Here is a 27,947-nt window from a genome sequence, read left to right as displayed (position 1 = left end):
CAGCGCGCAGGCGCCGCCCAGAAGTGACTTCTCCAAAAAGTGTCTGAGTTCACAGTCACCTGAGCTCCGGGCGAGTCGGCTGCGGTGGGCTTTGCGGATACCGCCCTCTGCGGCCCTGCCTGGAGACCCCGCCCTCCTCTCCTGTCCGTCGGCCTCGCCACTGCGACCCCTTCCAAGAGCCTGTCCTTTCCCTCCTGTCCTTTCCCAGTCGCGGGCCGGACCGGGCCGAGCCGGGCCACCCGGGCGCGGCCCCTGACCATGGCGTCCCTCTTCAAGAAGAAAACCGTGGACGGTAAGTTCCAGGCCGGCCGGGCCGAAGGGGCCCAGTTCTGTGTTTCCCTGGCGTGTTTTGGGAGCTTCTGCCGCGATTCTTGATGCTGTCCCTGGGGGCGGGGCTGGATCAAGTAGCCCCACAGGTGACCGCCCTCTGCGTCACTTCTCTGCTTCCCCGTCTCTTCTGACTGCCCCACCTCAGCCTCACCTGGGCAGTCTGGTCTCCACCCTCTAGTAACACAACCCCCCGCCCCCGCCCCGTTTTTTTTCTTTAGCGAGATCCTGAGTATATTTCGAGGAGGCAGGATGCTGATGGCCCTAGAGTGTCATTAGCCTTGGTGATTTAATGAATTTCTTGTTAGTTTCGTCTGCTCGGTTTGTTGCTCCTTCAGTTTGGATCTGAGCTACTTCCAGGCATGCAAACCGGAAACCTGTGCCTGCGGAGTGGGGGTGGGGAGCCACAGGCTCCAGGTATCTGTATGAACTTGGGTCTGGGTCGGTCTTGTCCTAAGGTCACTGTCAGTAGAGATGTGAAAATTCTTCTTGACTGACTCCAGTAGAAAAATAAAAGAAACCCAACAGAAGTGCCTGGATTTAGTTTCATAATGGATTTTTCTCTTATGATTTATCTTTTACTATCTAAAGTAAGAGAAGTTTACATTTTAAAATACTTGTATTGTTTCAGACAGCTCAATGTCATCTGAGGAGGAAAAAAAGTGAATGTACACAAATTGGTGTTTATAAGCTTTGCCTGTAATGTATGTTTCTATGACACTGATTAGTCTTGGTAGTATTGATATTTTCATTGACTGCTACCAGGAATCAAATTCATTCAAGTGATTTAAAAATCGTGTTCCCCATTACATGTTGAGTTTAGGTTGCTGATGGTTCGAAGAATCACTTCTTTGTAGGGATCCAATTCTGCCACAAAAGGAGCAGTGGTAGCTAGACAGTGATTGGTACAAACAGGGTGCTCAGTCTAGACCTGGGCTAACTCCTTCATTCCTTTGTATTGACTACTTCCAATGCCAGTAAAATTATTTTGGCAAGGATAACAAAGACATTATTTTTATTCTGCCACTCTACCCTTCACTTCAAAACATAATGTCATTTTACCCCAATAATGTATTTTTGCTTACCCCGAGTGAGTGAAAATATATTTTTAAATTTATTCACTTTTTATTGAGACTTTTTATTAACCATTTACAGTACCAGGATGACCACCAAGTTGTTATAGGATGTAATACAATTATGTGAAATAGGTTTTATGTGTGTTATTCCTGAGAATGCTGTTTAATCTTTAACATGGCACTTTTTTTTTTTTTTTTAGTGTTCCAGTACCAGTATTGTTATTTTCAGTTATTGTAGAGTACTACAGGGGGAAAACAGGTTTCATTTCTTTGTTTCAGTTCTATGTAGTGAGAATTTACTAAAGAGAGGAAAAGGGTTGCGTTTTTCTTACTGTGATGTTAAAATTAAATTTAAATTTTTTAACATTAAAAGCCAGACATCCTAGCTATAATTGCTTAATATCTGTCAAATATTTTTAAAGACGCAAATATCAGCTCTGTATTCTCATTGCTGTGCTTTCTGATACTTTTGGCAATCTAGTGACTATTGTGCTAGAAGTATAGAGATGAATAAAAAAAGACAGGATGTGCAATGAGAGTATTTAACTGTATACTCATTTGCAGTTAGGTTAATTCATCCAAGAAATATTTTTGCTAAATAGACTTATTTTTGAAAAACAAGTCTTAAAGACTTTTGCTAGGAACTATGCTACTGATTTAAAGATCTGTATGTGAAATATCTGAATGTAAATTTGGCCACCATGTGCATTTACTATAACTATCATACTGTATACTTGATGTTTTCTTAAATTATTATGTCAATTCAAATCAGTTGATGACATCTTAATTCTAGAACTGTAATTTTATTATTTTGATATAGAGCTTTACTGATGTTTTTATTCCTGTTTTATTAAAAAGAAGTTTTGGTTGTTTAAAGGTGACAGCGTTCTTCCTAGCAATAATGAGGCTATATATTATGAAATTTAATGTACTTTCATGCATTTCTCCTAGGTCTTTGGACTCGGTGATTATTGATCATAAGATCTTTTACTGTATGCTATCTTTTTATCTTTCAGCTGTAATGAAATTCTGATATATAAGGGAAATACGTAACTGTTTATAGATCTGGAGAATAATTGAATCTTTTTGTTTCTTTGGATTGGCTGGAAGAGTTGCATACTATATCATTAAAGACTAGTGCACATGCAAATTAAAAAAGGGAGACAACATTACAGCACTTATTACTATTCAGAGTTATGTTTAATTCATTTTTGACACAGAGATGAACAAGTCTCTGCAGTGTATACTTTGTTACAGAAATTAATGAGAATTGTACCTCAATGCCATAGAAGAGGAAGATTGTTTTGAATTTGAAATTACAATCGAGTCCTTGGTTTTCCATCTACTGATTTATAACATATATACATATATATATTAGGGTAAAGTATTTACAGTTTTTTTTTCCCCTAAGTAGATGAATGGTGACCTATTTATTGGAGCTAATTAGAAACCTGTAAATCAGGATGCCATGAGGACTTGTCATAAATGCACAACTAATTATGCCTCTTAAAAAGTGAAGTTCTTTATGCACTATATATAATTTTTGTCTGTTACCCTAAGAAAAGAAACATTTGAGGTCCTACTCTAAGCCAGCACCAAGTTAGCATTTTTGTATGCAGTATCTCATTATAATTCTTACAAAACCTGTAAGATAATACTGTTATTATCCCCACTTTATAGATGAGGTAATTGAGAGGCCAAGGACTAAGTATCTTGCCCAAGATCACACAGCTACTAAGTGGCAGAACCAGGGCCTCATCCCTTTTGAGTATAATCATTGTTATTTATTCTTACTAGATATCCAATGGCTCAGTTTAATTTTGCTATTTTTTCTAAGTACTTGGAATTCTCAACTTTCGGTAGGTACCATGTACTGTGACCTTTTGTCTGTGAACCAGACCCTTTTCTCTCAGAATTGGTGGTAGAACTTTACTATCTAATGGTGGTAAAACTGGAAATAACCCTCCTTTTCCTGACTCTTTCTTGACCGATTGTGTCTTAGGAAGTGTTGTTCAGTCTCTTTTTGCTCTTCATCTAAACCTCATGTAGGAGTAGTGGAATCCCCTATCCCCTATCTTTATTTCTCAGATGCCTCCATTCTGCACCAGTTTGCTTTACAGCTCATGTAATGAGAGTTTGCTAAGATCATCAGTGACTTCTGGATCACCAAATCCAGTGGCCATTTTGAGTTGATCATCTCCTTGGCGTATGTTTTGCATTTGATCCTGATAATTTCTTCCTTGAAATTCTCTTGGCTTCCATGACATAATGCTCTCTTAATTTTCCTCATATTCCTCTGACCACTCTTTTTTCTTTCTCCTTTCAGGTTTTTCTTTTCTTCTTTCCTTCCTCCCTTCCTTCCTTCCTTCCTTTCATTTTTGACCTGCTTTTTAAATGTTAGTGTTCTTCTTGGTTCCATCTTGGGCTACCGTTATGCTAACCAAACATTGTCTAACTTGAGCATAATCTTATCTAAACTCCTATTATTCTAATTATAACCTAAATGTTGATGGATTCCAAACTTGGTTCTCTAAACATATTTTCCCAAGTTTCAGATCAATACATCCAATAATTTGCTGAATGTCTCCATCTACATGTCCTAAGACATGTGAAATTAAAGAGATCACAAACAGAACTCATCACCACCTCCTTTCGGTTGGTTCTTTTCCTGGATTCTCCTCCTCCACCATTTGGGAGTTATTGAGACTTAGTTTTTTATTAATTACCAAGTCCTGCTCTTTTTGTTTCTTAAATATTTGACACATATGATTTTCCTCTGTGTGCCTTCAAATCCTTGCTCTAATTCAGATCCCACTTATCTTGCACTTTACTGGATCACCTTTCTGCTTTTCTTTGCTATAGCTTCGTCGACTTTAAATCATTCATCTACAAAGTTTCTTGTGTGATTGGTATACCTGAAACCCAAATCTTCCTATGCTACTCCTCAGTATAATCCCTTTTATTGAATCGCTGGTACCAACAGGATGAAGTGGGCACGTTTTAGTAAAGCATATATGGGACTCCTTGGTTCTTGCCCTTGTCTTTCTTTCCGGCCATGTGTGGACATTTCACTGTCCTCATATTTATCTGTATGTATACCATGCTTTTTCTCTGACATATTTTTGCTTATGACGCCCTTAAGCAAAAAATTATCTTTTTGTCTTCCTCTAGCTAACCTGAACTATCTCAGGTTTTTTCTTTCTCTAGGAATTCTTCTCTGATGCCACCTCAAATTATGTTAAATCCCTCACTCCTCCTGTGTTATGTGTGTGTGTGTGTGTGTGTGTGTGTGTGTATGTGTGTGTGTATTTTAAAGCATCCTCTTCCTGACTTGCATTCAGCGGAATTGAAGTAGACCCTGTATTCTTCCAAAGTTGGATTATGCTTATTCTAAGTTTTTCCTACATTCCATATTTGCTAGGTTGCAGAGAGTTTTCAGCATAAATGAAAATATCGCTGCAGCAGTTTATTATTTAGAAACTAAATTCCAAAAAAATAGAATTTACTAACCCAAAGTAGTGTTTCCAGTAGCCAAAGCTTGCCATAGCCTATATCCATATTATCGCCAGCTACCTTGAACTTGAGTGCAAGTTTAGAGATAATTTGAGGCACGCTACTAACAAACAGGAGCAGAGCTTTTTGTTTTTTGCCTCATTAGTGTGGTATGCATATATGCTACTTGTCCAGAGCTTTGACTAAATTGGAATAAATCCCCCATTAAGAGGTCGGTTGTGATGCTACATTTCCAACAGCTCCAGAAGGAATAAAATCTACCATGTATATAAACTGAATTCCCTCCAGAAATATTTCTGCTTCCATATAAAATACAACATTTTTATGGTGCTACCTACAGGACGCAGACCTTTTCTAGGATGCTGTGTGCTCTCTTAGAGCTTATTATTCTGACTATTTAAAAACTCAAATTTACTTTTCTTTTTTTTTTTTAAAGATTTTATTGGGGAATGGGAGGAAGGGGAACAGACAAGTTACTGTTGTTTTGTTCTTCAGTCTAGTTGTGGAGGACGTTGCTTCACTGGCCCAAGTTGGCACCATCATTGCACTCTTCCCGGGCGAGGCAGATCAGTCGCCGGCTTCTGGATGGCCGCTCACTGGAGCTGCTGGCCACTCACGCTGGCTGCTGGCTACACACGGTAGCCCATGGCAACCCACTGCCACAGGGGCTGAAGCCTACGCCGTAGCCGGTGACTCAACAGCAGCCCAACTCCAGGTTGAGCTGTTGTTCAGCATCTTAGCTGTAGAGGGCAGTGTCACTGGCCCGCATATGTGGTATCCGAACTGGGGCTCTCTGGCGTCCCAAGCCAGCTCTTAACCATCGTGCCACTCGGCCGGCCCTCAAATTTACTTTTAATTTGGCCTCTGCATTCTTAGCATGCCAAAATAATAATAATAATAACAACAACAACAACATGTGGGATTCAGGCACATAGTACTCTCCTTATAGCGTTGTTATGAGCAGAGTTCTCCATACTTTAGGAAGAGATATTTCTGTAGGAAAATGTCTCCCCTCTGATTTCTCCATCCCTACCATGATACCAAAGACTGGTATTTCTTTTCATGCCACCATTGCCTATCTTCAAGTCCAGATGTCTGGGAGACTTTTTTCAGAGGCACTTTCCCTCTTATTCCCTTGTTTATTTAAGCTGAAAAATGCCATCTGACAATTTTTTTAATTGAAGCTATTATTGATGATAGTGCCAAAGCCAGTGTCTTTGAGAACCAAACGTAATCCAAAGATCTGATGACAGGTGGCCCATCTCAATACCGTCCTTCAGCTCTTGAAAAAAAACAACAATATTTGAACAATAATAAATTCATTTTAATGACTTCCTCAGGGCTGGAGTGAATCTTGAGACTTTACTGTGTGTGTGTGTGGGGGGGGGAGAGGGCGGTGAGGAGGGGAAGAGGTGATTCTTTTTTACTTCCTTTTATTCTACCGTAAGGCTAGACTCTCCTGTTTTCTCTTTAATATTTTGCCACTTCCTTCCAAGCAAGTCATGCTGAGTTTTTCAACTTCATCCTAGTTCTTAAGTGGATCTTTGGATCCTTGGCTCTGTGGGCCATATGTAGAGTAATGCCATTGGCGTGATACTCGCTGTTCTTTCCGTTTCCCATAGTTGTTTTTTGTTTGTTTTTGTTTTTATATTTTTTCTTTACCATGTGTCAGAACTGGTTAATTAAGCTGATGCTATTCCTCCCTGATTTCTGATACACCATTTTCAAAGCTTGAGAAACACATTTGCTTTGCACATCAAATTCTGATTTCTCCCTACCCACCCTCTCTTTGTCATTTTCCTTCTGCCTTTGAGTAAACTTGGTTTCTAGAGCCAGCGTTTTCCAGGAACTGACCTTTAATGTTTCTTACTTACTCCTCAATCTTTGAGCTCATAGCATCTTTGCACAGTTTTTTTCTCCTCATCAATCCAAGAAGATGGCACATCTCCACGTAGCAGGGCCCCCTCCCACTTTATTGTCCATTGCTGAGCTCCTCCGTGCCCACCTGAGCAGAACTCACATTCCTGGCTCTTGTTTTTATCATCATGATCAGGGCCTGTCTAATACCCATTGTCCCACCATCCCAGTGCCACAATACCCACAATTACCAGCGATGCCAGCTGATGCAGAGCTTACAGATGCAATCTAAAGTGGGAGCTCCCTCATCTCGGGATCTTGATCCCCTAGAAACAGTTAATGGAGCTGGTAAAGCAGGATGTGGGGCCATTTTGTGCTCCTGTCTCAATTCATGTGATGGTTAGATTCAAGATAATTGATAGGCAATAAAGTTACATAAATCAAAATGATTTTTGCCCTAAAGAAATACATTTAAAAGCAGAAAATATGGTATAGTAGATTAAAAAGTCCATCGTGACCTTACAATAAAGCACAAAACCCAGTATATGGTGTACGATGCTGTCTGGTAGACCAGCTAGAACCCCGCTCGCTGAGTGCGTCCATCTAGGAGCTGTGTGTGCCCCAGCGCTCTGGGGCCAGCGATCCTGCACTGTCCTGCAGACCTGAGACAGACCCCCTCCCTTCTCTCAAAAGAGGCACTTAAAACAGTATTCCTCGTAGATTAATGAATGCCCAGATTTACAGTTGATAATTACTTTTTGCTTTGATCCTCAAATGTGTAAATTGTATGTAAATGAGCAGGGTCTGGAAGGACAGCCATAATTCAAGTTGGGGCTTGGCCTCAAACCCCAAACCTCAAACCTCAAACCGCCCCATTCGAGAATTTTCGTGAGGTAGGCTGGATCACATGGGAGGCTCTTTCAGATGTGTTATTTATTTATGTATTTATTTACTTGCTTATTTTCTGTAAGCAGAGAGACCTTATTGACTTAGAGCAACCAAAGAAGGCAAAACAGCCTTTCCTGTCTATATCTTCTTAAGTCCAAAACTTAAACCTGTGATCTTTTCACTCTAATGCACTCAGTGTGTTACCTTGTTCAGCACTAATAGTCTGAAAGGCTCGAGACAGGCTTTCAGTGCCACCAGTGGAGCTAGCCTGGGCGCGTTGCTCTTAAGTGTGCTGGGGATGAGCCGGAAGAGGGGCGTGGGGGGTGGGGGCAGCCCCCAGCACTGTTTACCTCACCAAATGTGACAGAGAGAGAGCATGCCTAGGTACATACATCCATGTACTTATGCCATTTTCACAGTTTGAAAATTTTCTGTTGCCACCTATTGTGGAGTGCTTCCCAGCAACCCCACAGGGCAGAGGAAGTGCTGGAGTATAGCATTCAGGGCATGCTTTTTTGCCTGGAGAATGAAGCAGAGGACGGACAGGGAAGCCCAGGATGGACAGAAGCCAAGTACTCCACCTCTCCTAGATGTCAGCGATACCCTGTCCGTGTTTCTGTCATTGCCTGGACTCAATGAAAAGAGGGCAAAGCAGAAAGTTATAGGGGAATTATCTGATGATTTCAGTGCTCCATTTATCCGTTGTAGAAATATCTATCATAGTCCAGGTTTTACTATTGTTAAATTCTTGATAACCAATGGGTTTTATTATATGTTTTAAAGGAATATGTTTAATATGCCTATAAGGCAAATTCTTTTAGATGTCAGTATACATGTTTATACTGCCTTAGATCACTGTTAACTAATATGTTAGGATAGTAGTTGGCATAAAGGTGGAGATAGAAATAGATAAATAAATAAAATCTATGCATTCCTTACTGTTAAAAGAGCATGTAATTTGGGGAAAGTTCAGACCTACTAAGGAATAAATATAATGGACAATAAACTTGGCCTTCAAAAACATTAAAAGTGTCTGAGACCCTTTCTCATGTTACTCCTTCTGAATTATCTAGAAGACTAAATTATTAAATGTGGGTTTAGTTAGGGATTGTTTAAAAAAAATAAAGAGTAATTTGTTCGTTTTATGGGATATACCTCTCATATGAAAAAGTATTTTACTATCTTTTCCTACTTACCATAACATGTTTTAAAGTGTTATGGCTGTGTTGTAGTCTATAACATTAAATGCTCTCAGTTTATAGCTTAGAACTGTTTAAATATTAATACGTCTATTAACAATAGGCTGTGGAATTTGTAGTAGTTAATTTTCTTTATCTTTCCTTCTGTAATATACAGTGACAATTATGGTACACAGTTACATAAAATCAAGAAAAGCAAAATCAAACTATTTGATTAAATTCTGCTTTGTTAAAATTTCATATCATAATACTTGTTTTCAATAAAAAATGGCTATAACTATTCTTTATCCTCTGATCAACACTAACTGGGTATCTCCAACAATTCAGTTAAATCCTAACACTACGTGGAGTTAGCACAGACCCCACAGGTTAAGGGCTCAGTCCCACAAGACTGTCCTCACTTCAGATGCCAGTCACAAGTCCCAGGTCAGCTATAAATTCAGGTGTCACCACAACTCCCTCCTCAGATTTGATAATTCTCTAGAACAACTTTCAGAACTCAGGAAAGTGCTTTACTTACTATTACTGGTTTATTATAAGGACAAAACTCAGGAACAGCCAAATGGAAGCAAGGTATTTGTGGAGTGGGGGGGAATAGTGGAGTGGAGCGTGCATGCCCTCTCTAGGCATACTGTCTTCCCACCATGTCAGTGTGTTCACCAACCTAGAAGCCCTGCCAATCTCTTTGTTCAAGAGTTTTTATTTTGTTTTTGTTTTTTTTAAAGATTTTATTGGGAAATTGGGGAAGGGCAACAGCCAAGTTGTTGTCCTCCAATCTTAGTTGTGGAGGGCACAGCTAGCTCAGCTCCAAATCCAGTCGCCACCCGGTTGCCTGTCAGCAACTCGCAGCCGCTCAGCTCAACGGGCCGTGTTCAGTCTTAGTTGCGAGTGGGCATAACCAGCCATTCCATGCAGGAGTCGAACCAGAAAGCTCATTTTCTAAGTGCGCACACTAAGCACTGAGCCATCCGCCCCCCCTCCTCCCCCCCCCCAACCCCCACCCCCCGTCAGCAGCTCAGGGCAGCTCAGCTCAAGATGCCGTGTTCAATCTTAGTTGCGGATAGGTGTAGCCACCATCCCATACAGAAGTTGAACCGTTAACCTTGTTGTTAGGAGCACATGCTCTCACCAACTGAGCCATCCTGCCACCTGTTGGCAGCTCAGCGGCAGCTCAGCTCAGTGGCAGCTCAGCTCAGGCGCAGCTCACTGGCCCATGTGGGATTTGGACCAGCAACCCTGTTGCTCAGAGCTCAAGCTCTTAACCAACTGAGCCACTTGGCCAGCCCAGTTCAAGAGTTTTTATAATTCAGTCTCTAGCCCACTCCCCTCTGAGAAATGAGGCTGAAAGTTCCCACTCTCTAAGAATCAAATATTTGGTTTTCTGGTAACCAGCCCCATTCTGAAGTTATATAAGGGTCCCGCTTCCTGAGTCAAAAGACATTAGTGTTACTCAGGAAATTCCAAGGGTTTTAGGAGCTCTGTGCCAAGAACTCAGGACCCTAGTTCTGTAATGAAAAAGTTTATATTGATAGAATTCTAGATCTCAGCGATCAAGGCTTTCAGCAGTTGCTTTGCAACTGTGTCACCTATCTAGCCACAGTTTAACTTATTAACATGGTGGCTCCTTTTTCAGTTTAGTATTCTTGCAACTTAGAAGGCCATCATTACTATCTCAATATTTCATCTTATACTAGTTGAGTTTAGGGAGTTTTTAGTACATAAAGTGGTTATATACAAAACTTCATTTGCAATTTCAGTGTTTCTATATTTTCTGTAGAAACAGTAGAGTAAGTGGTGAATGTTTTCATACCCCACTCCATTGGCTTTGGCAAGATACATAACTGAGAGCAAAAGAAGAAAGTTGGGAGTGTTTGAGTACTGAGGATGAAAAAGCTTTTGATTTCTTTGAAAGATAGGGAAATGAGAGCTCTCTTTGCTGTTTTGTTTAGTGTCAGTCTACAGATGTCAGAGGAAAGATATTGTGTGTTGGGAACTAAATTGTACTCCCCGACCACCACCACCAAATTCATATGTTGAAGCCTTAACTCCTTTGTGACTATATTTGGCTATAAGGTCTTTAAAGAAGTAATTGAGGTTAAATGAGGTCATAAGGGTGGAGCTCTAATCCAATAGGACCAGCGTCCTTATAAGAAGTGGAAGAGACTCCAGGGATGGGCACACACACAGAAAAGGCTATGCGAGGACACAGTAAGAAGGCGGCCATCTCCAAGTCAAAGAGAGAGGCCAACGCCTTAATCTTGCTTGGCCTATCAGCCTCCAGAACTGTGAGAAAATAAATTTATGTTGTTTAAGCCATCTAGTCTGTGGTGTTTGTAATGGCAGCACTAGCAAACCAATAAATCGTGTTATTTTACAATAGGATTTCAACTAGTGCCCTATGGAACATTAGTGTGTAGGACATGTTAATAGAGATTTCTTAAAAAGGGATCTTTGGCTTAATAAATTTGGGAAATAATCTATAATGTATTTCCCCCCTAAGGATTGACCATACATATTCATATGTTAAACATCCCTAGAAGCCTTGAAACAAAGAAATTTAATTTTTTTTCAACTTCAACATTTCCCAAATATATTTGTCTACAGAACATGTCCTTCTTTTTTAAATGATTTGTGGGTTTCCCATCCAGGAGAAAGTAGGTTGGAGGAGAGTCATATGTATCTTCTTTTCCCCTAAAACCATGGTATGGTTTCATGTTTCTACATATAAGGAACATATAGTATGTGTTCCTAGTAAATCCTGAGCATGAGATGTTCACCAATATAACTTAGTTGAAAACCCCAGTAAGTGAAGAAGGGGAAATGGATGTCTTATATGTAGAATATAGAAGCTCTGGCATCTTATTTTAACTTTTATTCAGAAAGTCATTTTAGTTGATTAGCTATATTTTATATATTAACTTGATATGTTTTTCGTTCAGTTTGAAATACTGTATGTTTTTATTGATATGAATCTATATAAGGAGTAAGTCTCTGGTAACTTTCTTTTTTAACATTTTTTAAAATGTACTGCTTTTATTTTGTTATTTTGGGGCAGGTAAGTTTTTTTGTAACTATTTTTTTCAATTACAGTTGACAGTCAATATCATTTTATATTACTTTCAGGTGTATAGCATAAATAGACATTTATATAATTTATACAATGATCCCCTTGATTAGTCTAGTACCCACCTGGCACTATACGTAGTTATTACAATATTACTGACTGTATTTCCTGTGCTGTACTTTACAGTTGTAAAATGACTATTTTATAACTACCAATTTGTACTTCTTAATCCCTTTACCTTTTTCACCCAGCTCCCCAACCCCCTTTCTGATAATTTTATTTCTTCTTTGCCTGAAAAGCTTCACAACATAATATAGTAGTTAAAGTCAGAGCCCTAGGAATCAGACCACCTGTATATGAATTCTAGCACTTTTTCTCCCTTGGGCAGGTTACTTCACCAAATATCAATTCCCTCCTCTTAAATAAATGATGTAATAGTACCTACGTTTGGGGGTTGTTGTGAAGCACTTATTATAGTGCCTATTACTCAGTATAATTAGTTATTTTTATTCTGAAAAAAGTTATGCTATACACAGAAAGGTGTAGAACATAAGTTGTGATTCTCCATCACTAAAAAGGATAATGGTTGCTGGCTTTGCTGTTATTTTAATTGAGGTGAAATTCACATAACATTAACTATTTTAAAGTGAACAGGTCAGTGGCATTTCACAGTAATTTATAACCTCCACCTCTAGTTCCAAAGCATTTTCATCACCTCAGAATAAAACTGTACCCATGAAACAGTGACTCACATTCACCCTTCTCCCCAACCCTGGCATCTAGCAGTCTATTTTCTGTCTTTGTGGATTAACGTATTCTGGATATTTATATGGGTGTAATCATAAAGTGTAGCCATTTGTACCTGACTTCTTTCATTCAGCATAGTATGTTTGAGGTTTATCCATGTTGTAGTAGTGTCAGTGCTTCATTTCTTTTTGTAACTGAATAATATTCCATTCCATGTACATACCACAATGTTTATTCATTTGTCTGACAGTTGGGTTATTTCCACCTTTTGGCGATTGTGAACAGCTCTGCTATGAACATCTGTGTACAAGTATTTATTTAAGTGCCTGTTTCAGTTCTTTGGGGTAAATACCTAGGAGTGAAATTGTTGGGTCACATGATAATTTTATGTTTAACTTTTTGAGGAGCCACCAAACTGTTACCCAGAGGACTTGGAAAATTTACATTCTTGCCTAGAGCATGCAGGGATAGCAATCTCCACAGGCTCATCAACACTTGCGTTTTCACTTTTTTGTTTTTGATTATAGTCATTTTGGTGGCTGTGAGGTGGTATCTAATTTCCCTAATGATTGATGATATTGAGCATTTTTCTCATGTGTTTATTGGCTATTTGTATACCTTCTTTGGAGAGATGTCTGTGTAAATCCTTCACCATTTTTAATGGGGTTGTTTGTCTTTTGTTTTTGAGTTGTAAGAGTTCTTTATATATTCTGGGTAATAGACTCTTGCTGGATACAAAGGGTGCCAAAAAAATGTATACACATTTTAAGAAAGGAAAAAAGCTATTAAAATTGTAATAATATATACCAATAATAAAAGATGAATACAAGTCACGTTTGACTTCTGCAGTTACAAGAAGTGCTTAAAGTGGTTACCATCAGCGTCCAGACACTTCTGATTACGATGAACTGCTGCTTGAGCAACATTGACCAAAGTATCCACTTGTATATGTTTTTGTGGCACCTCCGGTATATAATATACATATATTTCTCCCGTTCTGTAGGTTGTCTTTTCACTTGATAATGCCCTTTGATGCACAGTTTTTTTATTTCCATAGTCTAATTTATATTTTTTTCTTTTGTTGCATGTGCTTTCAGCACAACAAAATAATCCATTGCCAAATCCCAGCTCATGCGTATTTACTCCTGTGTATTTTTTTAGGTTTTATGATTTTAGCTCTTATATTTGGGCCATTAATTTTTTGAGTTAATTTTTATATATGGTGTGCGGCAGCACTCCAGTTTCATTCTTTTTCATGAGGATATCCAGTTGCCCCAGCACCATTTGATAATGAGACTCTTCTTTCTGTTGCTTTTTAAAATTTTTCTCTTTATTAAAAACGGTACTCTGTGAAAGTAATTAAGATCACTGATTCAGGAGACAGAACACTTGGATCCAAATCTGGCCTTACTGCTTACCACCTTGTGACCCTGGGCAAGTTCTTTAAATTTCTTAACACTCAATTTTCTTATATATATAATAGAATAATAGAAAAGTCAACTCCATGGCATTATTGTGAACATCATGTTATATAATATATGTAAAGCACTTAAAAGATTCCTGACAATGAGAGACCAGTTTTGGTAAGAATTACCATCTATATTGTGATCCTTTGAAGAAATCACTATTTAGTAACAACTAATCCAAATTATAGTCCGTCAGGCCTAGACTAAAACTTTAATTCTTCCAAAGGTAAGACTGATGGATCCAGATGCATTGAGATGAATTAGAAAGACATTGAGTGGACACTGGCAGTATTCCAGGTCATTATGGTATTATTTACTCGAGTAACCTAACAGCAATCCCTATTTTATAAGAAACCCGAGGTTTAGAGTGTTAACTAACTTTTCCAAAATATCATTATATAATGATCAAGTGGCAGAGGTGGGACTCATTGAAAGGTCTGTTGCTTCACTCTGTTATAACTTAGTGTAGAAAAAAAGATTTCATAGTCACATAGCCTATCTGTCTAGAATTTCATATAATACTGGAGTAAGGAAAAGTGAAAAGGGTATGTGTGGGTGACATATATATGTGCCATATAAAACATATTATACTAATCAATTCTCTAAGGAAATATTTTATTGTGATTTATGTGTACATTTAGCTAAACCTTAGATTATAGTATACTTGCACTCACTTTGTAATTCTTTATATAATTAATATTTAAAATTCAAGTTTGAATATTTGACTAATTTTTTAGTACATTAGATTGAAAGAAAAAGATTTAACACCTAGTAAATCAAGGTTTATATTTTACTGAGGTAAGTCTAATATTTAAATGGTATTGAATAAAATTTTACAACCCATACATTTAGGTTTCTTTTGTGCTTCTCTCAGATGTAATAAAGGAACAGAATCGAGAGTTACGAGGTACACAGAGGGCTATAAGCAGAGATCGAGCAGCATTAGAGAAACAAGAAAAACAGCTGGTAAGTAGAACATTAAATTTCAGTTTAACTTTTCAAACAAATTTGGAAATCAGTGTTGGCATAATCAGCTAACTAGGAAAAAGACACATGGCAGGTGGCAGTGATTTGCTTTACAAAAGAAATGGAATTTTATGCCTTTCTGCAATTCCTGCTTACCTTTGTTTTTTGTGTCATTCTGCTGGCTTTTATCAGGATCCTGTGTATTCTGCTGATTATAAAATCCAGTTATTCTGCATTTGTAAAAGTCATGAATGACTAGGAAGTAATATTGCTCAAAACAGAGCCAACTTCTCAGTTTATAACAAAGATAAAATAGTCCTGAAAAATAAGAGAGGGTTACAAGAAAATAATTATGTTAACTTGTATTTTAATTTACTTGATATTTTAACTATCATTGTGTCTGTGGTAATGAATGTAGTTTTAAAAATAGATAGGCTATTTTTAAATATCATATGTTATAATGTTTTTAAATGTATGTTGCTTAAAATACTTTTTAAAACATGATTGAGGTATAATTGACATGGTATAGACTGTACTTATTTAAAGCATACATACAATTTGATATATTTTGACAAATGTATTAACTGTTTAAATCATTTCTGCAGTCAAGGTAATACAAATATTACCAGAAGTTTCCTTATTCCTTTTGTTATCCCACCTACCCATCCCTCCCTGTCTTCCTCCTCCCAAATTACGCAAACACTGATCTGTCATTGTAGATTAGTTTATATTTTCTAGAAATTTATATAAATGGAATTATATAATATGAACTGTTTTTTTCATATCGCTTCTTTCAGTCATAACTATTTTGAGATTAATCAGTGTTCTTACATGTATCAGTATTAATTATTTTTTATTGATGGATGTTATGCTATTATGTGGATATTTCACGAATTGTTTATCCATTCACTAGGCCAAAAGACCTTTGGGTTTTTTTTCCAGATTTGACTATTTTGAATAAAGTTGCTATAAACATTCAATTGAAGTCTTTGTGTGAGCATGTTTTCATTTCTCTTGGGTAGATTCCTAGGAGTAGGTTTGCTGGGTCATAGGTTAAATGTATCTTTAACTGTATAAGAATTCTAAACAATTTTGAAAAGTGGCTGTTTTCCGTTCCCACCAGATATATGAGTATGTGCGAGTAAAGCTGTTCCAAATCCTGGCCAAGAGGTGGAGTTGACTGTGTTTTTAAGTTAGCCATTCCAGTGGTGTGTAGCAGATTGTTATTTTAAATTGCATATTCCTCATCGCTAAAGATGTTTAGCATCTCTCCAGGTTTTGCCATTTACCTATCTTCTTTGCCAAAGGGCCTGTTGAAATATTTTACCCACTTTTTTTCATTAAGTTGTTTTATAATTATTTAGTTGTAATGGTTCTCTATATATTCTGGCTATAAGTACTTTATTAAATATATGTTTTGCAAATAATCTCCCCAGTTCTTGACCTTGTCTTTTATTTTCCTAATCATATCTTTTGAGGAACAGATTTTTATTTTGATCAAGTGCAATTTATTATTCTTTTCTTCTGTGATTAGTACTTGTAGTATCCTATGTAAAAAATCTTTGCCTAACCCAAAGTCACTAATAGTTTCAATCATGTTTTCTTCAGGAAGTATTATAGTTTTAGTTCTTACATTTAGAACTGTGAACTGTTATATATTGAATTAAATTTTGCTATGTTGTCACATGAGGTTAGAGGTTCACTTTTTACATATGGAAATTCAGTTGTTTCAACATCATTTGTTGCTGACAGCTTTCCTGTTCAAACATCTTGTCAATTTTTTGGTAAATCAGTTATCCAGCTACATGCTATCAGCCTCATTCTGGGCTCTGTGCTATTCCCTTGATCTGTGTAACTATTCATAAGCAAATACCACACTTTTTATTAATATAGCTTTATAGGAAATCTTAAAGTTATGCAGTGTTAACCCTACCACTCTGTACTTTTTTCAAAATTGTTTTGGCTGTTTTAGTTGCTACATTTCTATATGAACTTTAGAATAAACTTGTCGGTTTCTACAAAACAGATTTTGATTGGGATTACATTGCACATGTAAATTAATTTGGGAAGAATTGACATCTTAACCGTATTGAGCCTTACAATCCATGAACATGCTGTGTCTCTTCCTTTATTTAAATCTTTAATAATTTCTTGGCGGTTTGTAATTGTTATTAAACACATCCTGTACTTCTTTTGTCAAATTTATTCCTAACTATTTTAAATATTTGATGCTAGGTGATATTTTGAAAACAAATTCAATTTCTGATTTTTTATTGCTGGAATATAGAAATAAATTAATATTTTGTACATTAATCTGGAATCCTATAACCTTCCTAAATTCACTTACTTTGTAGCCTTTTGTAGATTTTCTTAGATTTCTACATAGACAATCATGTCATCTGTGAATAAATTAAACTTTTCATCATCCTTTCCAATCTTGATGCTTTTTTTTCATACCTTATTACACAGGCTAGAACTGCAATAGAAATGCTGATAGCAGACATCCTCATATTTTTATTGCTCTTAAGGGGAAACATTCAGTCTTTCACCATTAAGTATGATATTAACTAGGATTTTTGTAGATGCCCTTTCTCAGGCTGAGGAAGTTCCTCCTTATCTAGTTTGCTGAGACTTTTTATTGGGAATAAATTTTGTCATATGCTTGTTTTTTTAATTTTTTGCATCTTTTAAGGTTTTATCATGTCACTGTACTACAGTGTAATGTAGTGACTTACATTGATTGATGTTCCAAAGTTGAATAGGTAATGATGTATTTTTTTAAATATTATTTCAATTTTGCTGAAAATTTAAGAATACTGCATCTGTGTTCATGAAAGGTGTTGATTTATAGTTGTCTTTTTGTGTAATGTCTTTTATTTGGTTTTGACATCAGAGTAATGCCGATCTTAAAGCATGAGTTAGAAAGTATCACTTTCTCTTTTCTTTACTGGAAAGGTTTGTGTATTTCTTCTTTAAATGTGTGATAGGATTCATCAGAAAAGCTATTGGGAGTGAAGTTTTCTTAGTGGATAGGTTTTTTTAATTACGTGTTCATTTTTTTAAAAAACAAATACAGAAAAGATGAGGTTATCTGTCTTTTTGACTGAACTTTGGTAGTTTCCATCTGTCAAGTAATTTGTCCATTTCTACTAAATTTTAAAATGTAATGACATATTGTTGTTCATTGTATTTTCTTATTACCCTTTATAGTCTTTAGCATGTGTAGTGATATCCCCCTTTACAATCCTAATATTTGTAACTTGTGTGTTCTCTCTGTTTGTCTCAGTTTTTTTCCCTCATTTGTCTGGTTAATTAATGGTTTATCACTATGGTCAATCGCTTGTAAAAAAAAAAAGTTTTGATTTCATTAATTTTTCTGTACTTTTTTTTCTTTTCTAGTTTATAGATTCTTTTTCTTGTTTATACTGTTTCTTTTGTTTACTTTGTGGGGGTTTTTTTGTTGTACTTTTTTCTACTTTCCTATTTTGAAGTTTTTGAGATTTTTTTTTCAAATATAAGTTTTCATGTGATAAATTTCCCTCTAAGAAGTGTTTTAACTATAGCCCACACATTTAGAAATGAGGCATTTTTTTTCCTTTAACCTATGACTTATTTAGATTCATGTTTAATTTCTGCTCATTTGTGATTTTCCTTCTATATTCTCTTTACTGATTTCTTATTTAATTTCATTGTGATTAAAGAACATACTTTGTATCATTTCAGCCCTCTTAAATTTATTGAGCCTTGTTTTCTGATGCAGAATATGGTATATTTTGGTAATTTTTTTTTGTTTTTTGGTTTTTTTAGTGTACACTTGTAAAAAATGAGTATTTCTGCTGTTGTTGATGGAGTTCTTTATAAATGTTGGTTAGGTCAACTTGGTAATAGTATTTTTTTGTAAATCTTCTGTGTTACAGATATTCTGTCCACTTGTTCTGACAGTTACAGCAATACACATAAGAGAGGAGTTGTTGATATCCCGCATGCCAATTGTGTATTTACCTCTTTCTCCTTTCAATTCTATAAGCTATGCTTCCTGTATTTTGAAGCACTATTATTAGGTGCATACACATTTAGGGTTGTTTTTACATCTTTAGGTATTAATTCCTTTATCATTATGAAATGCCCCTTTTTATTTTGGGTAATATTTCTTGTTCTCAAGGTTTTTTTGTTTTGTTTTGCCTTTTGATTGTTTGTTTTTTTGTTTTGTTTTTTTAATCTGTTGTTAATGTAGCCACTCTTAATGTCCAGATTTTAATAAGTTTTTATATAGAATATATTTTCTATTCTTTTCGTTTTTTTCTTTTTCTTTTTTTTAAATTAGTTGGTTTCTTGAGATAGCATATATTTGGGTTCTTATCTAATCTGACAGCATTCCTTTTATTGAGATATTAAATGGACCTTTTCACTTAATATGTCTATGTTATTAGTTTTAAATCTACCACTGTGTTCTTTTTTTTTGCTATGCCTCACCAGCTCTTCATTTGTTTTGTTTTGTTTTATTGTTTCCTACCTATTTTTCGGTTGAGTTTTCTTTTTTTTAATTTTATTCTGGGCTCTATGTGAGTACTATTTTGTAGACCAGCTTTGTATTTGTGGATGAAGGAAGCAGTTCCCTCTTTCCCATGTAAACATGTGGAATAAATTTGCTCTCTCACATCGTTCTTTTCTCTCTATGACTTTACGACAGCCTCTGCCTCACTTCATGATCAGGGGAAAAGGGTATATTGTGTATATTTGATCAATTCTTATGAAATAAAGCATTGAGGCCTACCCCTCAATGATTTTTTTCCCTTCTTTTTATTTCCTCTCTTAGGAATTAGAAATTAAGAAAATGGCCAAAATTGGTAATAAAGAAGCTTGCAGAGTTTTAGCCAAACAACTTGTACATCTGCGGAAACAGAAAACAAGAACTTTTGCTGTAAGTTCAAAAGTCACTTCTATGTCCACACAAACAAAAGTGATGAATTCCCAGATGAAGATGGCTGGAGCAATGTCTACTACAGCAAAAGTAAGTGAGATATCCATAGATTTAGAGTTTAATCTAAGATATTTAAATGTTAATATTCAAATCAGATTTAAAAGCACCTCCTGATGTGTATGTAATACAGAATCTGTGTAATTTTTGGCAACATGAGTTATAACAGTAGATAATTCATATAACTTCTTCTAGAGGCTTAAATTCTAGATTTTTAAATTGACTAAAAAAGTATTTGCTTGTTTTCTCTTAAATTGTCAGAGATTTGGGGGCTTATTTGATTCAGCTATTAGTATAAATTTTGATTATTTTAGAGTTGTAATTTCCTCTTGTTTCATTTTCATGTATGTGTCAGAAGGATTTATCAGCTAATTTTAATTGGAACTTATGTTTAACGTATAGTTTTTATATAAAAATATTTGTACTATAGAAGTTAAAGGACTCGGAGCCTTTTGATTTTTTTAATAAATAGTGAGCACTTTGCTGTATATGAAGTACTGTGAGGAATCAGAAGTTTAAGACAAAGACTGTTCTCACAGATCTTATAGTTCTAGTGTTGGGGGGTCGGTTAAGACATGTCTGAAAAGGCAGCTGCCCAGTGTACATCAGTCTGTGCTAAACTTCATTGAACTGCACAGGTCTTTAAACAGAATGATCTGAAAGACTTTGCAAAAGACCTAGGTCTGAAAACCATCACTAGGTGTTAAGTACATGGAAGGAGGAGCATGAATATGACGAGCAAAAGGAGGAAAAGCCACCGAGGAGATCAAGTGTGAGGTTCACATTCGGAAAGTGGTGTCTGCAGCTGATGCTCATTACTTGCAATAGTTAATGTTTCATAAAGTCAGGAACACGGAATTAGTGAATGTGGAACCATTGCTCTGAGGAGAAATACAGGGTTAGGTTCCTGTGAGCCTTCAGTTACATTTGGTCAACCAGTCTGTACCTAAATTTATTTTATGTGTGTTTCTGTTGAAAGACACCATAGTTAATATATACAGAGGGTGCCAAAAAAATGTGTACACATTTTAAGAAAAGAAAAAACTGTATTAAAGTTGTAATACTCAATATACACCAATAACAAAAGACGAATACAAGTCACTTTTGACTTCCGCAATTACAAGAGGTGTTCAAAGTGGTTACCATCAGCGTCCAGATACTTCTGATTACAGCAAACATTGTTTGGTAGAATTCTGTGGCGAGCGTGCAGACTATTCCAGCACCACAGCAGAAGAAGCAGGACTTGTTGCTGTGCGAGGCCTCCCAGATCTTCCCTTGTGCACATCACACACAGCACCATGCATCTAAGACTTATCATGAATGCGTGCAGTTGTTAGGCGTGTTGGAGGTTCTGTTGCATACTCACGCCTCCATTGTCGTTGTACTTCCACAACGTTCTTGAATTTCAAATACTACTTCAAAAAGGTCTTGTGCTCCTCGAATGACCATTGTGCTTCCGCCATTTTCTTTGTCCTGCCGCCATTTTCTTTGTCCTGCCTGTCGCAGGGTGACACTAGCATTCATTTATTCATTTGATTAATGCCATCTTTTTAGCAACGTCTTACTACACATTGCTACCGTAATTCAATTCAACTTCGAAAAGTAATACATAGATAACATCTCTTAAAATGTGTATACATTTTTGGTGTCTTGGTATTGTTGATTTATTATTGTTGACTCATGGTTAATTGTGCTATAACTCATGCCTGAACAAAGCTTACCTCTAACAAAGTATATTTTCTTCATAAGCACATCACAACCTCCTTGCACTTAGGAACAGTAAATGTCATCTTAGTACTATGCTTGGGGACCATTTCAAACAGCAAAATCACAAACAAAAGGCACAAGAATGTGGCAATAAATAAACGGCGAAAGGGACACTTGTGTACAGTGTGAGAGCTGAAACAAGAAGGCAGAGTGTCTCCTTGTTTGACCTCAGCTGAAAATGTGTACGTTGGGCGACTCAAAATTTGGCTGATCTGCGCATGTCCACAAATGAGCACAAAAGCACTGCGAATTTGATTGCAGGTTAGAAATAAATGTTAGTGAGTAGGCAAATATGGAATCCAAAAATAATGAGGATCAACTGTAATTGTTTTGCAATTTTCTGCAAGAGGCTGAAAAAAGATACCTTAAGTGAAGTGGCCCTGCCATAGACAGATGTCTGAATTGGAATTTTCACTTGTATGTCTTAGAAATGTGCTAATTCAGCAAATGTTTGTTTAGAACCTAAATGTAGGAACTATAACAAGTGATAGGGATAAAGTGGAAAGCAAAACCAGTCAAGGGCTTAACCTATAATAGATTCCAGTTTACTTAAAAAACTGCCCACTGAGATGTAGTTTTAGTGTAGTGATTAGGGACATAAGCTCTGGAGCCAGATTACTTGGGTTCAAGTCTCACCTCCACTTAGCAGCTGTGTGACCAGCTCAAGTTATTTCTCCTTCTGTGCCTTCATTCTCCATTTGTAATACAGGGAAAATGGTAGTACCTAGCACATAAAGATTTATCAGGTTTAAATGTCATTTAACTTTAAATATTATTATATATAAAGTGTTTAGAATAGGTTCTGATACACAGTCATATAGGCATTCACTGCTCTATTATAATTATTATATTTTACAATAATTTATAATAAATGATTGTGTTATTTATAATAATGTAAGTTGCAAGTAAAGTTTTATAATTTACACTGATAAATATAAAATTTCACCTATTGTGAGTAAGATTTAACAGGGATACATATTCCAATCTGGGGTATCAGGAACTACTTCCCTAAGAAAGTGGTATATAAACTGAAATCTGAAGTGTTGATACTAAAAGCAGATAGAGAAGAGTATTCCAGGTGAGGGACAGCATATGCAAAGGTCCTGTGGCAGGAGAGAGCATGGTACATATAATGAAATGAAAAATCAGTGTGATTAGAGGGCAGTGGTGCAACAAAAGACTGGCTTATTATGTAGAGTTCAACTGCTATTTGGTCTCACAGGCTAGTTATGAAATTTGATTTTTAATACTAAAATCAATGGAAAGCCGCAGGGGAGTTAGGTATGTGTGGGCTGGCAGAGGTTGGGGGACACGTAGTGTCATATTTATTTAGACATTACTTTGGCTGCTGCATTGCATACAGATTGTCTGAGAAAAGACTTTGCTTCATGTCTTTGAAACTGATATGTTTTATATTGTATAGTGTCTTTTAATTCTGAGCTAACGCTATATAACACACATACTATCTATACCTAAATTTATTTTATGTGTATATATGTTATATATACATTTTATATGTATATAATATATTTTGCCTATACTAAATGGCATTCATCTCTTAATAAAATAACTTGTGAATATAAAACATAAGAATTCTTTTCACATATTTTTGCAAAACTCAATGTTTTGTTCATTTTTTTAAACCATGGTTTAAAATACATTAATGGATTAAGTATATATGCTAGTGTATCCTTTGTAATTTAGACACTAAATTAATGAAAATTTTTGTAAAAATTAAATTAAAATTCTATTTAATTTAGACATTAGCTGCTTACCACATAATAAGTAAATGTTGCTTTCCCATTTGAATAGCAATGGATTTTATGTTGACAGTGTTTTTTATTACATAATTGTTTGCTTATTGTTCAAATGAGGCTTTTTCCACATTGGTCTTTATTATATAGATGTTGAGCAGATGGTTGCTAAACAAGTATTTTATTTTTCCTGGAATCCATAACATTCTCACGAGTATGTTAAGTTGTGTGTATATCGTCTCAAAGCCTGTCTCTATTTGATATGTTCCCTTTGGACTTATCCATAGTAAAATTTTCATAATTATGTAGTTAACATGAATCTTTTCATATTTTAAAGACAATGCAGGCAGTTAACAAGAAGATGGACCCACAAAAAACATTACAAACAATGCAGAATTTCCAGAAGGAAAATATGAAAATGGAAATGACTGAAGAAATGAGTAAGTTTAATAACTTGTAATGAAATGTACTGTTTTCTCATCTTTGAATTAGCCAAGTTTATTTACTAGCAGTGTCATAGTCTCATCCATGAAAGCACAGATACTGAAAAAAAATGATACAGTACCCTTCTAGATAGATGTCTATATTGTAACAGCAATGTATTTTTAAATTGGCAAAGTATAAGGCTCAAAATTTTATTAATGTTTAACTGAAAGAAGAATATAAAATATGTCATTCCATATTTCTATGCCATTTGGGCCCCAGCAGTTTTATTTTATTGATTAATGGACCAAAACCAACTCGTGAATAAAATAATTCTTCCTGTAAATTGGATAGTTTCAGAGTTGTGTTGATTCTTTCATACTATAGATATTCCTTCATTCTTTTTTTTTCCCTCCCAAAGTTATTTAAAGTTTAGTTTTCTTTTTTTTTAATATAAACTAATTACATGTTGCACTAAAAATATGGAGAACAAAGGAAAAGGCATATTGTAAAAGCATCTATCATCACACTACTCAGATATAGTTACTGTTAATATTATATGTTTCTTACCTATATTTTCCCATATCCTATAATATAGTAAGATCATATTACATGTAAAATTTGGAACCTCATCCTGCTTTTAAAAAACAATAGTATAACATAAGCACATACTCACAACCTTAAATCTTTTCTGGTCTTTTTTTAAAAATGGTTTAATATTGCATAACATCAATATTAAATAAAATCAATTCTTAATTTATTGAAACAGTTTTACATTAGTCAATAAGATTGTTTTAAACTTTCATTGTATTTGATAATCCTTTGGTAAATGTTTCTATATTATCTTTGTCTAAATTTATTAAATCCCCTTAGAGTAAGAGCTTTTATAATGCTTTTGTTTCATACTACCAAATTTGTCTCAGAAAGACTATACCATAACAGTCTTTATTTCACCAATAATGAATGAGTGATCCTTTACAGCATCCTGGTCAACATTGAATTATCACTTACATGTAATGTTAAAACTGACATCATATTTTGCAAACATGTTTTCTTTTTAATTTTTCAATTAAAGTTGACATACAATATTATATTAGTTTCAGGTGTACAACCTAGTGATTAGACATTTATATAACTTACAAAGTGATCACCTTGATAAGTCTAGTACCCACCCGACACCATACATAGTTATTGTAATAATATTAATTATATTCCCTATGCCATTCAATATTAATAAATACTGAACCTTAGACTTTGTTAGAATATTCTACCTACATCTTTTTTTGCTTGTTTGTTTGTTTTTCTTTTCGTTTTTTGTTTTTAAAGATTTTTATTGGGGAATTGGGGGAAGGGGAACAGACAAGTTGCTGTCCTTTTGTTCTTCAGTCTAGTTGTGGAGGACGTTGCTTCACTGGCCCAAGTTGGCACCATCATTGCGCTCTTCCCGGGCGAGGCAGATCAGTCGCTGGCTTCTGGACGGCCGCTCACTGCGGCTGCTGGCTGCTCACGCTGGCTGCTGGCTACACAGGGTAGCCCATGGCAACCCACTGCCACAGGGGCTGCAGCCTATGCCTTCGCCACGACTCACGGCAGCCCAGCTCCAGGTTGAGCTGTTGTTCAGCATCTTAGCTGTAGAGGGCAGTGTCACTGGCCCTCATGTGGGATCCGAACTGGGGCCCTCTGGCGTCGCAAGCCAGTTCTTAACCATTACGCCACTCGGCCGGCCCCTACCTACATCTTGAATGTAAATTTAAGAAAGCTGGAAGTATAATTATAGGTATAAAAAGAGTAAATCATCTCCCAAACATTTACAGGATATTTGGTTCTTTCATGGCTAGGTTTAACAGCTACAAGCTCAATGGATTCAATTTGTGGAATCATATTTAAAAACTTTAAATCTGTAGCTATGGATATCATATAGTTGTTATTTATTAAAGATTTTTAAATATTTTTTTAAATCCAAGTACACTTTTTTATTATAGGATAATTTGTGTTGCAATGAATGTTATTCCAGATTTAATGCCTCAAAAAATGTATCTTTCAGTGAACTTCATTAACGTTTGAAAGTGACTTTTTTAATTTGTTGGTTCACCTAAGTTTGCCCTTCTGTAATATACAAAATATATACACATAGTTGGGCTGCCTTCTAAAAATGTAAATCTAACCTGAAATCTGTTTGAAAGTAACTGCTTTGTTTTCCCCACCCCAAGTCAATGACACACTTGATGACATCTTTGATGGCTCTGATGATGAAGAAGAAAGCCAAGATATTGTGAACCAAGTCCTTGATGAGATTGGAATTGAAATCTCTGGAAAGGTATAGTCGTCTTCTTTTCTCAATTGGAAATAATTTCCACCATTTTTATCCCTTAATTGTTTCAAGTAGCCCCTTACAAATGCATGTTTTTGTATTTGTTTGAAAAGTAAACTAAACCTGTTTGTAGCACATCTTTTATATGCAGGCCCCAATGTTTGATAATGCACATTTTTTTCTCTTTTCCTCTCTTTAATATAGATGGCCAAAGCTCCGTCAGCAGCCCGAAGCTTACCATCTGCCTCTACTTCAAAGGCTACAATCTCTGATGAAGAGATTGAACGACAACTCAAAGCTTTAGGAGTAGATTAGTCAAAAAAGCCATAATATTTTGCTTATATTTAGTGTAAACCAGGCACATTGCAGGTTCCTTTTACAAAATGCATTTATTTTGCAAAAAAAAAATAAAGACCATGAGTGAACAGTTGTCCTAACCCATGGCTATTTTGAATCTTTTGCCAAAGAATGACAACGATGCAAAATGGGAACAGGTTGGATTTTAAATAGAACGATTTAGCAGTGATGATATGTAAAAAGTTGACTTTTCTGCATGGCATCGAGAAATTATATTCATTACTTAGTGTAGTTTATGTTCTAAATCTTTTTACACTGAATACAAAAATCTTGTTAACTGCCACTAAGCACCAACTTCAAGAGTCTTGTAAAAATGCTAAAAGTATATCATTAATTCTGTATCTGTTGCTTGTCTTTTGTAAGTGATATGTGTTATGACCATAGGCAATCCAGCTGCCAAATTATTTTTAAATGATCTAAAAGAGGAGTAATATTTAAACATCTGTCTTAAACAAAAACTGTCATGAGCTTTTTTTTTTTCTTTTTCCTTGGGGAGGACATTCTAGTTGCTAAGTTTATTACCTTTCAAAATGTGCTTGGCACCTGCCTTAAACAGTACAAACATTGTGCACATATTTAAATTATTTAACTGAGAGAAAAGAATTATGTTTTAAACTAAAACTGAAGCCTCTTACAAAAATTATCCAGGCTGTCCTTTGTAAAGTTTATGAAAGTGAATTGAATATATTAGCAAAAACAGACACTGAATTAATAACATTTTATAGTAATAAAACAATATATTTTGGTCTTCCAAGAACTGAGGAGATTTCTCCATATGTTTAATTTTGAACTGTATTAATATGTGTATGGAACCCTCTCAATTGAAGCCATCATTCTCTCAATTATGTAACATTACTATGAAAATACTTGACCTAAATTTTAAAATAAAAATTGGCACTTTTTTTCTTGGTAAGTAAACTACAATTTTGTCAGAAGTTACTGTCTAAATGTGTATTAATGTTTTAGCAGTATTTTTTAAGGTAAAGTTGCTTTGGTATTTAATGTATGTATAAAAAGTGAGGAGAAATGAGGAGCTGGCAGATTAATTAGAGATAGAATTTAGAATTAGGTTAGTTTTGAAAAATGATGTTGTACTATATGGGTTCTAGCACATTCCACCATAAAAACCCTGGAGGAGACCAGATAGGTGTAACCTGGTTAATTTGGATGGACATTTTGGACTAATATTGAAAATATAAACACATTTTAGAACTATTATATATGTGGCATATGGATTGGTGGGAAGAATGAAAA

At 35.7% G+C, this 27,947-nt stretch overlaps 1 protein-coding gene across 1 annotated transcript; it reads left to right on the top strand.

Moving 5' to 3' along the window:
* Positions 1-27,947, top strand: CHMP2B (charged multivesicular body protein 2B). The gene is made up of 6 exons (XM_019629862.1): positions 1-292; positions 15,012-15,103; positions 19,920-20,114; positions 23,940-24,042; positions 26,236-26,342; positions 26,541-27,947. Exons 1-6 carry the CDS (start codon positions 259-261, stop codon positions 26,649-26,651), a joined length of 642 nt encoding a protein of 213 aa, XP_019485407.1. The 5' UTR covers positions 1-258; the 3' UTR covers positions 26,652-27,947.

Source organism: Hipposideros armiger, unplaced genomic scaffold (assembly GCF_001890085.2).
Source record: "Hipposideros armiger isolate ML-2016 unplaced genomic scaffold, ASM189008v1 scaffold_874, whole genome shotgun sequence".
Classification (NCBI taxonomy): domain Eukaryota; kingdom Metazoa; phylum Chordata; class Mammalia; order Chiroptera; family Hipposideridae; genus Hipposideros; species Hipposideros armiger.
Note: the sequence above shows the minus strand (reverse complement) of the source record. Positions and strands in the feature narration are given on the sequence as shown.

What these genes read in the sequence shown, in the direction of transcription:
- CHMP2B (XM_019629862.1), top strand. Translation starts at nt 259, where the DNA reads ATGGCGTCCCTCTTCAAGAAGAAAACCGTGGACG. An exon ending in AGAAACAAGAAAAACAGCTG is followed by an intron (nt 15,104 to 19,919) that starts GTAAGTAGAACA and finishes TTCCTCTCTTAG; the next exon opens with GAATTAGAAATTAAGAAAAT. An exon ending in CAATGTCTACTACAGCAAAA is followed by an intron (nt 20,115 to 23,939) that starts GTAAGTGAGATA and finishes CATATTTTAAAG; the next exon opens with ACAATGCAGGCAGTTAACAA.